Here is a 13,891-nt window from a genome sequence, read left to right as displayed (position 1 = left end):
ACGCTTGAAATTGCACGCGCAGCGGCCTGAGTGGCTAACTTCAGTGCTAAGTGACTCAGAAACGGCACCACATACCCAATTTTTTTCTTAACAATTATTTCTCAGCACAGCCTACCCTGCAATTCCCTTGCAAGCTTTTCAGGCCGTTCCCGACCACCCTCTAAGGATGAAACAGGAACTTACAGGCGCGTCGACTTGTCAAGACACTGAAGAGGGACAACGTAGGTCAAGTGGGAGGCGGGGAAGGGAAGAGAAAGCACTACTTGAGACGAGAAAGCGGACCTGGACCTTTGCAACTGTATAGAGGTGGATGGCCGCCGGGATGACGCTAGCGGCCTCTGGTCGACCGGGGCTCCGTCCAGTCGCCGAATTCTCGCTGTGCGCTGCGCCGCTTCATCCGACCCATGTTATTATTCTCCGCTGGGAGCGTGTCAAAGCTTGCCACGCTTGTAGCAGTTCTCCACTGGGTTTTTAGACCACAAGAAAATGATAGCCATTACTTCAGGTGTGCATAGGCAGCGCACTACAACAGTTCTTCTTTTCGAATCCAAAGGCTCCGTGTAAGTTTCGCAGCAAAAACTCCGAGGTTAAGTACACTACTAGGCATTAAAATTGCTACACCACGAAGATGACGTGCTACAGACGCCAAATTTAACCGACAGGAAGAAGATTCTGTGATATGCAAATGATTAGCTTTTCAGAGCATTCACACAAGGTTGGTGCCGGTGGCGACACCTACAACGTGCTGACATGAGGAAAGTTTCTAACCGATTTCTCATACACAAACAGCAGTTGACTGTGTTGCCTGGTGAAACGTTGTTGTGATGCCTCGTGTAAGGAGGAGAAATGCGTACCATCACGTTTCTGACTTTGATGATGGTAGCCTATCGCGATTGCTGTTTATCGTATCGCGACATTGCTGCTCGCGTTGATCGAGATCCAATGACTGTTAGCAGAATGTGGAATCGGTGGGTTCGGGAGGGTAATACGGAACGCCGTGCTGGATCACAACGGCCTCGTATCACTAGCAGTCGACATGACAGGCATCTTATCTGCATGGCTGTAAAGGATCGTGCAGCCACGTCTCGATCCCTGAGTCAACAGATGGGGACGTTTGCAAGACAACCACCATCTGCCCGAACAGTTCGACGACGTTTGCAGCAGCATGGACTATCAGCTCAGAGACCATGGCTGCGGTTACCCTTGACGCTGCATCACAGACGGGAGCGTCTGCGATGGTGTACTCAACGCCGAACCTGGGTTCACGAATGGCAAAACGTCATTTTTTCGGATGAATCCAGGTTCTGTTTACAGCATCATGATGGTCGCATCCATGTTTGGCGACATCGCGGTGAACGCACATTGGAAGCGTGTATTCGTCATCGCCATACTGGCGTATCACCCGGCGTAATGGTATGGGGTGCCATTGGTTACATGTCTCGGTCACCTCTTGTTCACATTGACGGCACTTTGAACAGTGGACGTTACATTTCAGATGTGTTACGACCCGTGGCTCTTCCCTTCATTCGATCCCTGCGAAACCCTACATTTCAGCAGGATAATGCAAGGCCGCATGTTGCAGGTCCTGTATGGGCCTTTCTGGATACAGAAAATGTTCGACTGCTGCCCTGGCCAGCACATTCTCCAGATCTCTCACCAATTGAAAATGTCTGGTCAATGGTGGCCGAGCAACTGGCTCGTCACAATACGCCAGCCATTACTGTTGATGAACTGTGGTATCGTGTTGAAGCTGCATGGGCAGCTGTACCTGTACACGCCATCCAAGCTCTGTTTGACTCAGTGCCCAGGCGTATCAAGGCCGTTATTACGGCCAGAGGTGGTTGTTCTGGGTACTGATTTCTCAGGATCTACGCACCCAAATTGCGAGAAAATGTAATCACATAATATATTTGTCCAATGAATACCCGTTTATCATCTGCATTTCTTCTTGGTGTAGCAATTTTAATGGCCAGTAACGTATGTAGTACTTGTCGATATGCGCTCCCTCCAGTAAACAGCATATTCTACATAGGATGGACAATTCTGATAGTAGACTACCAATTGAAACAAGTTGCTTGCGAAGGTTATTTGAGAAAGTTAAGCAAATGGAAAATCTGACGACCTGTATTGAAGGATAAAAATTATATGCATCTGATACCATGTTCTGGTAGACCGTTAGGGCCCTAGCCCAAACTGCGTGCAAAGCAGGTTGAAATAAATGTGGGAGTAATGTTTCTTCCAGAAAATCTTGGAAATGAAAAAGAAAGGATTATTAATTCAGATAGAGCGTACTCCAGTCTGATACAGATTTGGATCTCACCCATCATCTCCAACGAAGTCAAAATAAAATCGTTTAATGCTACAATACTTCCATTGTCGTTATGTGGAACTAAGAAGCTGAGAAACTATTAACATAGCGGTTTCAGGCGCGCAGTCCGGAACCGCGCGGCTACTACGGTCGCAGGTTCGAATCTTGCCTCGGGCGTGGGTGTGTGTGATGTCCTTAGGTTAGTTAGGTTTAAGTAGTTCAAAGTTCTAGGGGACTGATGACCACAGATGTTAAGTCCCATAGTGCTCAGAGCCATTTGAACCATTTTTTGAACTATTCACATTTGAATGCGGTTTCTTGAAGGGTCTTCGCTCTAGAGTAAGATACTGTTGGCTGTTTAAGAAAGGAGAACCAACAATTGTTTCGAAGTGATGCGACAACCAAATATTGTCTATAATACGGACAGGAGAAAGCTATCTTGGACAGAATATGTTGCTTGCATGTTTGAACACTTTAGAACTAACTTTTTCACGGTGGGGTGGTTAGAGGGAATATTCCTGATTGTCCAACCCCAGAAACTATGCGTGGAACAAGTACACTATCAATGTCAGCTGGAAATTCAAAGACAAACAAATGGAACCAACTCAACAGTGGGTTTACTGGATGCAGCATGCGAGGTTGGTACACTACCTTCAAGATCGATTACGTCGAGAAGACGATGATATTAGGGAACTAATTACAACAGTACAATGATTACAGGTGTTAAAGAGACCGGAGATCGCTGAAGCAAAACACACTCAGGTTCCGTGTCATGTGACCATCATCTGAGGTCATTCTGATCCTTCCAGAATGCTCATTTATTCGTGAATATTCGAAATCAACACTGGCTGTCTAACAGATGCATCGCTATCTGTTTTTTAGCAGCTTCTTACCATACCGCGACTTACGTTTAATATTCTCTTCTAGTTGGTATCCTCTGTTCGCTGTTGTACGGAGCTTGTAGCTGATAAGTTCGTGTACCATGGAACATTTTTAAGTTGGAAAGTAATGGATATATCAGAACAAGACAAACAAGTTGAGTGAGTTCTTGTTGTCGAACGTCGTGATAGCTCTGGACCTCCCACATTTTTCTCGTGGCAAGAAGTAGCTGTTCAGTGTATGCGATTCCGTTCCCCCGACCTGTAAGTGACAGGAAAATTTGAGACTTCATTACCAATATGACCTTCTCAAGCACATGCCCAACTTCCTCAAAAAGTGGAGTAATTTCCTCATCACATTGCACCTGTCTCGGTACATCGTCAGACTTAAACGCTTACAGTAACTCCAGCCGATAAGGGTTGAAGATTTTTTCTGAATACGTTGTGTACTGTCGTACCAATGCGAGAGATCTGTTTCCAATGTGCTGAGTCAAAAGCTACACTTTTTGCTGCAGTGTGTGCGCACTTACACACACATAGCTCTTAAACATATTTCAAAACAACTCGATTCGTCGTGCCAAGCCAAGGTGACTTTTGCGGCATGAAGTTAAAAGTAATAGCGTATAGATTCTTTCTTGGGTATACAATGCTGTATAATCTGGTCTGTCAGTTGGATACTCAGAAAGGAGCTCATCTATGAACCAAACTACAAGTAGAATGTGTATATTTTGACATCGTTACCAAAAATACTCACTTCAGTCAACAACAGGCAACAGCTGTTTGAGATCGGTACAGCATTTTTTTTAAATATTTGTTGTCACAGTCCCAGCTGCATTTCGCAGCTTCTTGCAAGTGAGATTGGTATAATAAATAATTTAAATGTATATACAGTTGCAGTATGTCTCTGATAAAATGTTGGCCATAATTCGGCTAATTTTATTGAACAGTTCTGAAAAAATTCGGATTATTGGGTAAGCCCGCTTGGGAAAACCCTCGCGCACGTACGCATGCACACGCACGCACGCACGCACACACACACACACACACACACACACACACACACACACACACACACAGAGCTGTGGAACATGGTTCAGAGCGACTTGATTCGTCGTCCCAAGCTAATGGTTTTTTACGAGGCGTTTTCAAGTTCTAAGGCCTCCGATTTCTTTTCTTCAGACTGGAAAAAGATAGAAACATGCGCATTGCTTTAAAATGAGGCCGCGTTCATTGTCAATACATCCCAGAGATGGCAGCACCGTACGGCAGATGGAATTTTACCGCCAGCGGCGAGAATGAGAACTGTTTTAAATATTTAAAATGGCGACGTTTTCCTTACTTGAACAGTGTGCAATCATTCGTTTTCTGAATTTGCGTGGTGTGAAACCAATTGAAATTCATCGACAGTTGAAGGAGACATGTGGTGATGGAGTTATGGATGTGTCGAAAGTGCGTTCGTGGGTGCGACAGTTTAATGAAGGCAGAACATCGTGTGACAACAAACCGAAACAACCTCGGGCTCGCACAAGCCGGTCTGATGACATGATCAAGAAAGTGGAGAGAATTGTTTTGGGGGATCGCCGAATGACTGTTGAACAGATCGCCTCCAGAGTTGGCATTTCTGTGGGTTCTGTGCACACAATCCTGCATGACGACCTGAAAATGCGAAAAGTGTCATCCAGATGGGTGCCACAAATGGTGACGGACGACCAAATGGCTGCCCACGTGGCATGTTGCCAAGCAATGTTGACGCGCAACGACAGCATGAATGGGACTTTCTTTTTGTCGGTTGTGACAATGGATGAGACGTGGATGCCATTTTTCAATCCAAAAACAAAGCACCAGTCAGCTCAATGGAAGCACACAGATTCACCGCCACCAAAAAAATTTCGGGTAACCGCCAGTGCTGAAAAAATGATGGTGTCCATGTTCTGGGACAGCAAGGGCGTAATCCTTACCCATTGCGTTCCAAAGGGCACTACGGTAACAGGTGCATCCTACGAAAATGTTTTGAGAACAAATTCCTTCCTGCACTGCAACAAAAACGTCTGGGAAGGGCTGCGCGTGTGCTGTTTCACCAAGACAACGCACCCGCACATCGAGCTAATGTTTCGCAACAGTTTCTTCGTGATAACAACTTTGAAGTGATTCCTCATGTTCCATACTCACCTGACCTGGTTCCTAGTGACTTTTTCCAACAATGAAAGACACCCTCCGTGGCCGCACATTCACCAGCCGTGCTGCTATTGCCTCAGCGATTTTCCAGTGGTCAAAACAGACCCCTAAAGAAGCCTTCGCCGCTGCCATGGAATCATGGCGTCAGCGTCGTGAAAAATGTGTACGTCTGCAGAGCGATTACGTCGAGAAATAACGCCATTTCATCGATTTCGGGTGAGTAGTTAATTAGAAAAAAAATCGGAGGCCTTAGAACTTGAATGCACGTCGTACTTAAAGCTGTAGGAGCTTTGCTTGCGATGACAAAGCAGCTGTCTAGGCAGGTACCACTTATCCAGAACCATGAGCTCGGGGTGTGCCTTGCTTTCGCTGCTGAGCTGGGTTCTTTCTGATATCCACCAGTTCTTAGCTCCCTCAGAATGCTACATAATTACTCTCGGACATCAGACAGTAGCGCTGCGCGTGCACTTTTTTCTACTTTTCATTGCAATTCCTTCGTCCTGAAAGAGAGAGAGAGAGAGAGAGAGAGAGAGAGAGAGAGGTACTGATGTATAAGTATGATCCTAAATTGAAAATATCTTTCAACTCAGTCTTAACAATATAAACATGTTTTAGTAGTAGTAGTAGCAGCAGCTTTATTCATTCGTAGATCTCTTTTTACAAGGATATAGGACATGTCAAAGTATTTGCAAGTTTAGACCAATTTAAAATAAACTAATACGTATACGCATATATTTAAGACTTCTAGTTAAAAACAATCATTAGATTTACTCTTGGTATACAATACTTTTTTTTATAAATAACTTATTAAATAATGTAGTGCCACACTGTTCACTCATATCTCACTATCAGTCACTGCACACACTATACACACGTTGTTTCATAACACTTCACTCACTACACACACACACACACACACACACGCACACACACACACACACACACACACAAACACAAACACACTGGTGATCTCTGGGTCATTTTCTGTACCGCAACTTCCCATTTGCTATCTTGAAAAACTGGCTCAGCATCCTTCCATAATGAGTTAATGAGTGAGATGTTGAGCTCAGAAAGAGGAAGAATTGTCAGTATTTCCGTAGAGAAAGATATGGGGATTGACGTTCGGCTCCTGTTGCAGGTATAAAGTGACGGTCGCGCCGGCTGCCCCGAAAGATGTGGAGGCGTCGGAACCGCTTTCGCCGGACGGTCGGCTCCCACCTTGGGACCCTCTCACCGACCGTAAGATTGCTGGCGCCACAAGGTGAGTACGGTTGAAACCTGGTACCAAAGGAGGTTTACGAAAGTGGTAGACCAGCTGGCAGATACAAGTGAATACTAGGTATCTTGATTCAAGCTACGCGAGGAAACTCTGAAAGCTACAGTATTTCAATGTAAGTGACGAGGGGCAATGACGACGATTAAAGTATGTCTCGTTGATGTCTGTGTCATTAAAGACCCAGCACTACTTCAGATGGAACAGAACTCTTCAAGGAAGCAACCCAGCATTTTCCTGTAGGTGATTTACCAAGTCAGAAGGCGCACTAAGATGCAGAACTCCTGGTCAGGAGGAACAGGGTTGAAATCCTACTCAAGGCCGCTTCTACCATTAGGGAAGATTATGCAGCCGCCTAGGGCGGCAAAATTTTAGGGGCGCCAAAGATTAATTTCAAATCAAACAGAAAAAAATTGAGCAAATGAGGAAAAAAATGAAAAAGAAGAAAAATTAAAACACCGAATTGTTTTCAGAAGCATAAGGAACATTACTTAAACCTTTCAACACTAAAGCATTTTCCATAATGTGAAAAAAGGTAACTGTTGTTAAGTTTTATTTTTAAAAACTCATTTTTAAATAGGTACTGATGTGTAAGTATCGTCCAAAACCGAAAATATCTTTCACATTAATCTTAACAATACCAATGTTTTCCATAGTGCGAACACAGAGAAGAAGGGTGCTTTATGACCACCACAAAAAAATTTAAAAATACAAATATCGTTAATTGTTGTTGAGTTTATGCACAACATACTCTTTAAAGATGTATTAATGTGTAAGGAGGATTCTGAACTTCAAAATATGAATGTGGCATTTGTTGCAAGTCACATTCACTACGAGGACTTAAATTTTTGGGTTACGTTTTACTGAAAAATTCAAAACAATTACGTAATCTGGCATAAGAAATCGTTAAAAATAAGAAACAGTTTTTTTCAAAATTTTAAACTATGAAGTACATGACAAGTTTACAATATTTTTAAACATGCGGGCGTGAAGTACCCATTCTCTTCCCCCTTGGGTATTGCTTTGGCATGTCTCCCATTATAGTATAATTTCTAAATTCAAGGAAAAATTCATTCGCACCAGAAAATAGTTCCACACCTATATTAGTCCATTTTCTTATTGTTAAACAAACTAAATAATTGATGCTGAATTTGGTTGTACTGGTATATTCAGTTGAGTTCCAGCTTAAAATGTTAAGCACATTCTTCCTATTTCAGTTATTTTCGGAAATTTCAAAAACTGGGGACAAAAAATAAGAAATTGAGGACATTTATTTCCTCAATAAGTTTTAAGGGAATTGAGGACAAAATATGAAAATTGAGGACTGTTCCCAGAAAATGAGGACGTCTGATCACCTTAGTTTAATGATTAAAAATATAATAAAAGATTCGCATTTTTGTGCCATTGATTGTTAGCGGTGGTGGAGGGGGCGCGGGTGACATGGGGATACTGATGGTACTGAAAATGAGAGGACGTCATTTTTTCAATTCCCGTAGGGCGTTAAAACACCTAGAAACTGCCCTGATCCTACTCCAGGCTTTCACATTTAGGGTTACGTGCTTTCCCTAAGTCGATTAAGGTGATGGTTCCTTTGTAAAAGACGTGGGCGTTTTCTGACCCTGTTATTGTTTTACTTGAGGTTGTGTTTTATCTGTAATGGCCTCGTTATCGACCAGATGGAAACGAAGTAAATTTTTCCATGGATTCAAAATTTTCGTTTGAAACATCGATATTTTTCACCATACCTGTGATCAAATATTTCTCTCCATTAATTGAAGTCTTTGATGTCGACCTAAAAGTGAGGAAACAGTCCATTGAGAATCACAGAGACACTACTCTCTTTTCCACTCATCTCTAGGAACGTTGGGGTGTTGTGAAAATTGTCTTCTGTCATTCCTGTTGCTGCTTTTCCAGTGACGGTTTATGAAACACTCTGCATGGCCTCCAAAATCATACGAAAAAGTAAAGTACGCTTATTCAAAGATAAACAATGCGGCCTCTGTACTCTTCCATTTTTGGACAATTACGTACGTTTAGCAGTACAACAATATTCTTTCTCCGTCGCAAAGCATTTTTATTAAAATATGAGCGGTTAGCAGTGCCTCATGCACACCCATCAGATATGCAAGGGACGTTCAATAAGTAATGAAACACATTTTTTTCTCGGCCAATGTCGGTTGAAAAAAACCTCGATTTTGTTGTGAGACTTCGTGGAATATACCCACTTCAGCCCCTTTAGTTTCATGAAGTTCCTATGTAAACTTCAGAATGGCGTCTGTAACAAAGGTGCGTTCCAAGTAGAGAGCTGTTATTGAGTTTCTTTTGGTGCAAAATCAGAGCATCTCAGATATTAATAAGCGTTTGCGGATTGCCTACGAGGATCTGGCAGTGAACAAAAGCATGGTGAGTCATTGGGCAAAGCATCTGTCACCATCACAACCAGGTTGCGCAACACTGTTTGATCTCCTGCATGCTGGTCAGCTACCTACAATTGTGACTCCCGGAATGTTAGTGCGTCTGGACAGTCTCGTTTGAGCTGATAAGCGGATCACAAACAAACATTTCACTGCACTACTGGACATGTCTGTTGGTAATACTGACAAACTCATCCACCAGATGGAGTACTCAAAGTTTTGTGTCTGCTTGGTTCCTCAGCTCCTAAAATAAGACCACAAAGAGCAACAAAGGACCATCAGTGTCCCAATTAAGGGTGAACTCCACGGGAAGCAGTGTGGGGGATGATGGGAAGCAGTGTGGGGATGATGGGAAGGTTAGCGATACAGCAAGATGTTGGCTCTGACATCGACCAGTAGAGTGTTACCATGTGGACATACTGGCCATCCCAGTAAGGTGGCGTGAGGTCATTGCACTGCATGGGATTATGTTGAGAAACAGATTTTTGTAGCCAAAAGAGTGGGGAATAACATGTTGTATTGGGATTCTGAATAAAACCAATCTGCAACAGGAAAAAAGTGTGTTGCACTACTTATTGAATGCCCCTCGTAAAATGCTTCACCACAAATAATGCAATGTGAACTACAATATCGTAAGTGATAGTGCCTTGAGGAAGCCATCAAAATGGATGCTCATCGATGCTTCTAGAATGCTGCACAACCAGCTACCTGTGTTCTGACACTGTGGCAGCAGCCACGTTATGACCACTGATGCATCTATTCTAAAGCCATCAAGCCATCTAAAAGGATTACCTGTCTGCTGGTTAAATGAGGAGGGCTATTCCGCTGTTTGGGGTAGGCATACAACTCTAAAATGGTTAGAACACTGACTAATTGCAGAAAACCTTGTGGCATAGAAGGATGTAAGAGCAAAATCTGAAAGAACTATTGAGGAGAGCAAACAGATATCATAGTTTGATATTTCTTGAAAACCCTTGAAGTTCCCACTAAATCCACTTTGATTCAGCAAATTATCAAGAAGATTGCTGGGAGAGGGGGAGGTGGACACATATTGGTGCAATGTGCAATGGAACTATTCAGCTGAGGTCTGCAGATATTGCACAGGCAGTGGTGAAATACTGCAGATACATGACTGCCATGATCAGCTAGGCTCCGGCCCTTAGGTAGCAAAGAATCATGGAAGAGTGGTGTAGTTAGGACTTTTGTTTTAACAACAAGAAATTTTCAAATTGCTTCTCTTGGCAGCAGAATTCAGCACTGTCTGCTGGTCATTATATGGCTGGATACAGTCCATTACACCATGTTGGGGCACATTATGAGCCAGAGTGGAAAGGATTATTGTTTAAACACCTTTGTGCACTCTGTAATTAGCCTACCCTTTACTTTATATGTCTTAAAGGAGTGGTACATAGGGAGCCATAGTATATTCCTAGATTCCGCTTGCAAGAATGTTCCTTAAAACATTGGGTAGTTGGTTTATGTCTTCAAGTTTCTACCACTTCAGGGTTTTCCATGGTTTATTTAAAGAATCAAACTCCCATACACAAGACAGCTTTGAGCTTAAGGTTTTTTGGAACTTGCTAAGTGCTCTCATTTTCAAATACTAGGTGGGTATAGTCTAGGTAATTTGCACTCCATTTTTAGAAAAGCTAGTTTTTCATGCAAGTCAATGTTCATGACATATCTCCTGAACTTTGTGTTGTACAGTGGTATAATTGTGCTGGTACATTCTGTGGATCTATGCAGATACTGTTTGCAAAATGTCTTGTGAATAGAGTTAGTGATAAAAATGAAACAAATTAAAATGTCATACCTGATGCTGAAGTTTTACAGCATACACAGTGAAAATAAAGTATGTGCCTAACTTTTTTCTTTCAATATTTTGTGGGGGATGTCAAGCGAGAAAAATTTTCAAAAAGCTTTGAAATTATGCATCAAGTTTATTCGAAGTTCCTAAGTGCTCCCAATCTAAAATACTGGACAGTTTGTGCTCTGTGAGTTACATTGCCACAAGACATATCCATAGTTTCTAATTTTAATACTTGATTTATTGTGTTAAGCCTGTAATGTCAGATCATGTCTTGGTGAATAGATTATGACACCAATTGTAATTTTTAAATTTGGTCAATAATTACATGACATACTTAAAAGGCTGGCCACAGTGGCCGTGCGGTTCTAGGCACTTCAATCCGGAACCGCGTGACTGCTACGGTCGCAGGTTCAAATCCTGCCTCGGGCATGGATGTGTGTGATGTCATTAGGTTAGTTAGGTTTAAGTAGTTCTAAGTTCTAGGGGACTGATGACCTCAGATGTTGAGTCCCATAGTGCTCAGAGCCATTTGAACCATTTGAACATACTTAAAATCAAATTTTTCTTTCCGCGGAAGTTGTTAGATAGCCAACCCGTAACTGTGACCTGGTGACTTAGCCATTTAGTAACATACTAAGTATCTATGGCCAGAGGACTTATGTGCCGTTGCACCTTTTCCTCATGAATCAGTCAATCTATTCCTATCAAAATCTCTACATTAGTTCCTGGCATTATCCTTTCCACACTCACAGACAAATCTTTGTGGGGGCCTTAATTTATTAATATGTCTAGATGTGTAGGTATAGATGGAATGCACAAATGTTTTGCAAGCAGTTTCCTTTGTCGTCTAGCTGCATTTTCCCAGTATCCTACCAAAGAAAAAAATCTGCCACCAACTTTACCCACAACTGAGCCCATGTTATTGTTTCATTTCATATCCTTGCTGATATTGCACTAAGGATATGGTTTGGATTGTGGATGTTTCACTTCTTAAGTGATAAGAGTGATTTGCCACAGCTTGCCATCAGGCAATTTCCTCATGGCAAGCCATGCATCCTGCACTCTCCCCAATCGTTAGTTTGCCATATTATTGCTAACCCTCCATTGGAGTTAATTTCTGTCAATTGTCTGACAGTAACAAGGCCTTCAGTGATCTTTTCATCCCATGACTTATTGGCATTAGATCTCATTCTGAGTGAGAGTGGAGCTGCTCACAACTGATTGTTGAAGAGGCTGGAGTTTGTGTTAGATTTACTGTCGCACAAGTGGAAACATTTCCACATTACATTTTTAGGTCCATGTTTGTTCAGATGTTAAACTAACATCACAACAATGTCATAGCACATACTGAGAAATTTACATGAAGTGGTATCATAGGCTGCTCAGCTGCATTCCCCATGATGAATCTCAAGATGCATTCACTTTCACATCATGATCTGTAAATTCCATCATGAAGTAGAGATCCTTCAGAGATTAAGAATGAGTCAAGGTATAATTAACAGGCATAAGCACACATACCTGGAAACTTCTGTAAAGTACAGGGTTTTTCAGAAAGAATCATCCAATTAAAAAAAATCATAACTATTGTGTTACTTGAGATACATGCATGAACAACATGCTGTTGGAAGGAACAAACTCTTGATTTCCACATGGTTCCTGCTAGGTAGCAGCGGAGTGTGCCCACTTTAGTTCTAGTAAAAATGGTGTTGGGACAACATAAAGTGTTTTGTGTTCTATATTTTGCACAGTGTGGGTCAGTAATAACTGTTCAGCACAACTTTCGTCCTAGGAATGGTGTGGATCTACCTACAGCACAGAGCATTAGACAATGGGATGAAAAATTCTGAGAAACAGATTGTTTGTGTACAGGCAAATTGCTGGGCCATACTTGAGCGTCTATAGAGACATTCACTGCATCCTCCATAGTTTCATAAGGAGCCCGCAGAAATCTATTTGCCATGCAGCTCGACAGTTCAGCATGCCACCTATGTCCATCTGGCATGTGTTGCACTGACATTTACACATAAAACCATACAAAATTCAGCTACTGCAAGCTCTTCATGAAGGTGACAAACAACAACATATGGAGTTCTGTAATTCTGTTCTTAGCAAGATGGAGGATGACAGTTATCTTCCAAGCTTAGTGTTTAGTGACGAGGCAACATTCCATTTAAACAAAAAGATGAACTGTCATAATGTGAGAATATCGGGTATGGAACAACCACATGAAGCTTTACAACATGAGAGGAGCTCTCCAAAATTTAATGTGTTTTGTGCAGTTTCACGGGAAAATGTGTGTAGTCCATTTTTATTTGTCAAAAATGCTGCTACAGGAAGCACGTATCTCAATATACTTGAGCACTTTCTTTTCCCACAGTTGGAGACTGATTCAAATGACTTTGTTTACCAACAGGATAGAGCACCACCACACTGACATCCGGAAGTGCAGGAATTTTTAAATGAAAGGATTATTGAACAATGGATGATTCAGCATTACATTACTGACATCCAACATCACCGCACCTAACTGTATGTGATTATTTCTTGTTGGGGTTTATAAAAGACTCTGTTTATGTGCCTCACTTACCAAAAACAATGAATTAACTGAGACACCACATAACAGCAGATGTGGAAGCTGCAACTCAAGAAATGCCCACTGCAATGTGGGAACAGTTTGAATACTGCATTGACATATGCCATTCATCTCAAGGGAGGCATGTTGAACACCTATGGAAAGGTATGAAAAAAACTTTTTGAGTTTCCCGTTCATCAAAAAACAAAATTCCTTGTATTTATTAGTTTCAGAAATATAGACTTGCCAACTCGGATGATTCTTTTTGATACACCCTGTATACTAACTGGTGCTAACATGCCCATACTGATATGTAAATGGATACATTTCTCAATGACAATGGCACAGTTATCATGTATTTAAGTGCATAGGCACATTTTGCTTTTGTGAGCATTCATAGCAATCAGAATGCGATTTTCACTCTGCAGCGGAGTGTGCGCTGATATGAAACTTCCTGAACT

At 42.0% G+C, this 13,891-nt stretch overlaps 1 protein-coding gene across 2 annotated transcripts in view; it reads left to right on the top strand.

The window, feature by feature from the left end:
- The window catches only part of LOC124787153 (proton-coupled amino acid transporter-like protein pathetic), a 336,360-nt gene that overhangs the window by 261,075 nt on the left and 61,394 nt on the right, over positions 1 to 13,891 (top strand). For both annotated transcript variants that reach the window (XM_047254317.1, XM_047254318.1), the window contains exon 4: positions 6,500 to 6,622. In XM_047254317.1, the coding sequence (XP_047110273.1) occupies positions 6,500 to 6,622 (123 nt within the window). The remainder of the gene's footprint in view (positions 1 to 6,499; positions 6,623 to 13,891) is intronic.

The sequence above is a fragment of the Schistocerca piceifrons genome, chromosome 1, assembly GCF_021461385.2.
Source record: "Schistocerca piceifrons isolate TAMUIC-IGC-003096 chromosome 1, iqSchPice1.1, whole genome shotgun sequence".
Classification (NCBI taxonomy): domain Eukaryota; kingdom Metazoa; phylum Arthropoda; class Insecta; order Orthoptera; family Acrididae; genus Schistocerca; species Schistocerca piceifrons.
Note: the sequence above shows the minus strand (reverse complement) of the source record. Positions and strands in the feature narration are given on the sequence as shown.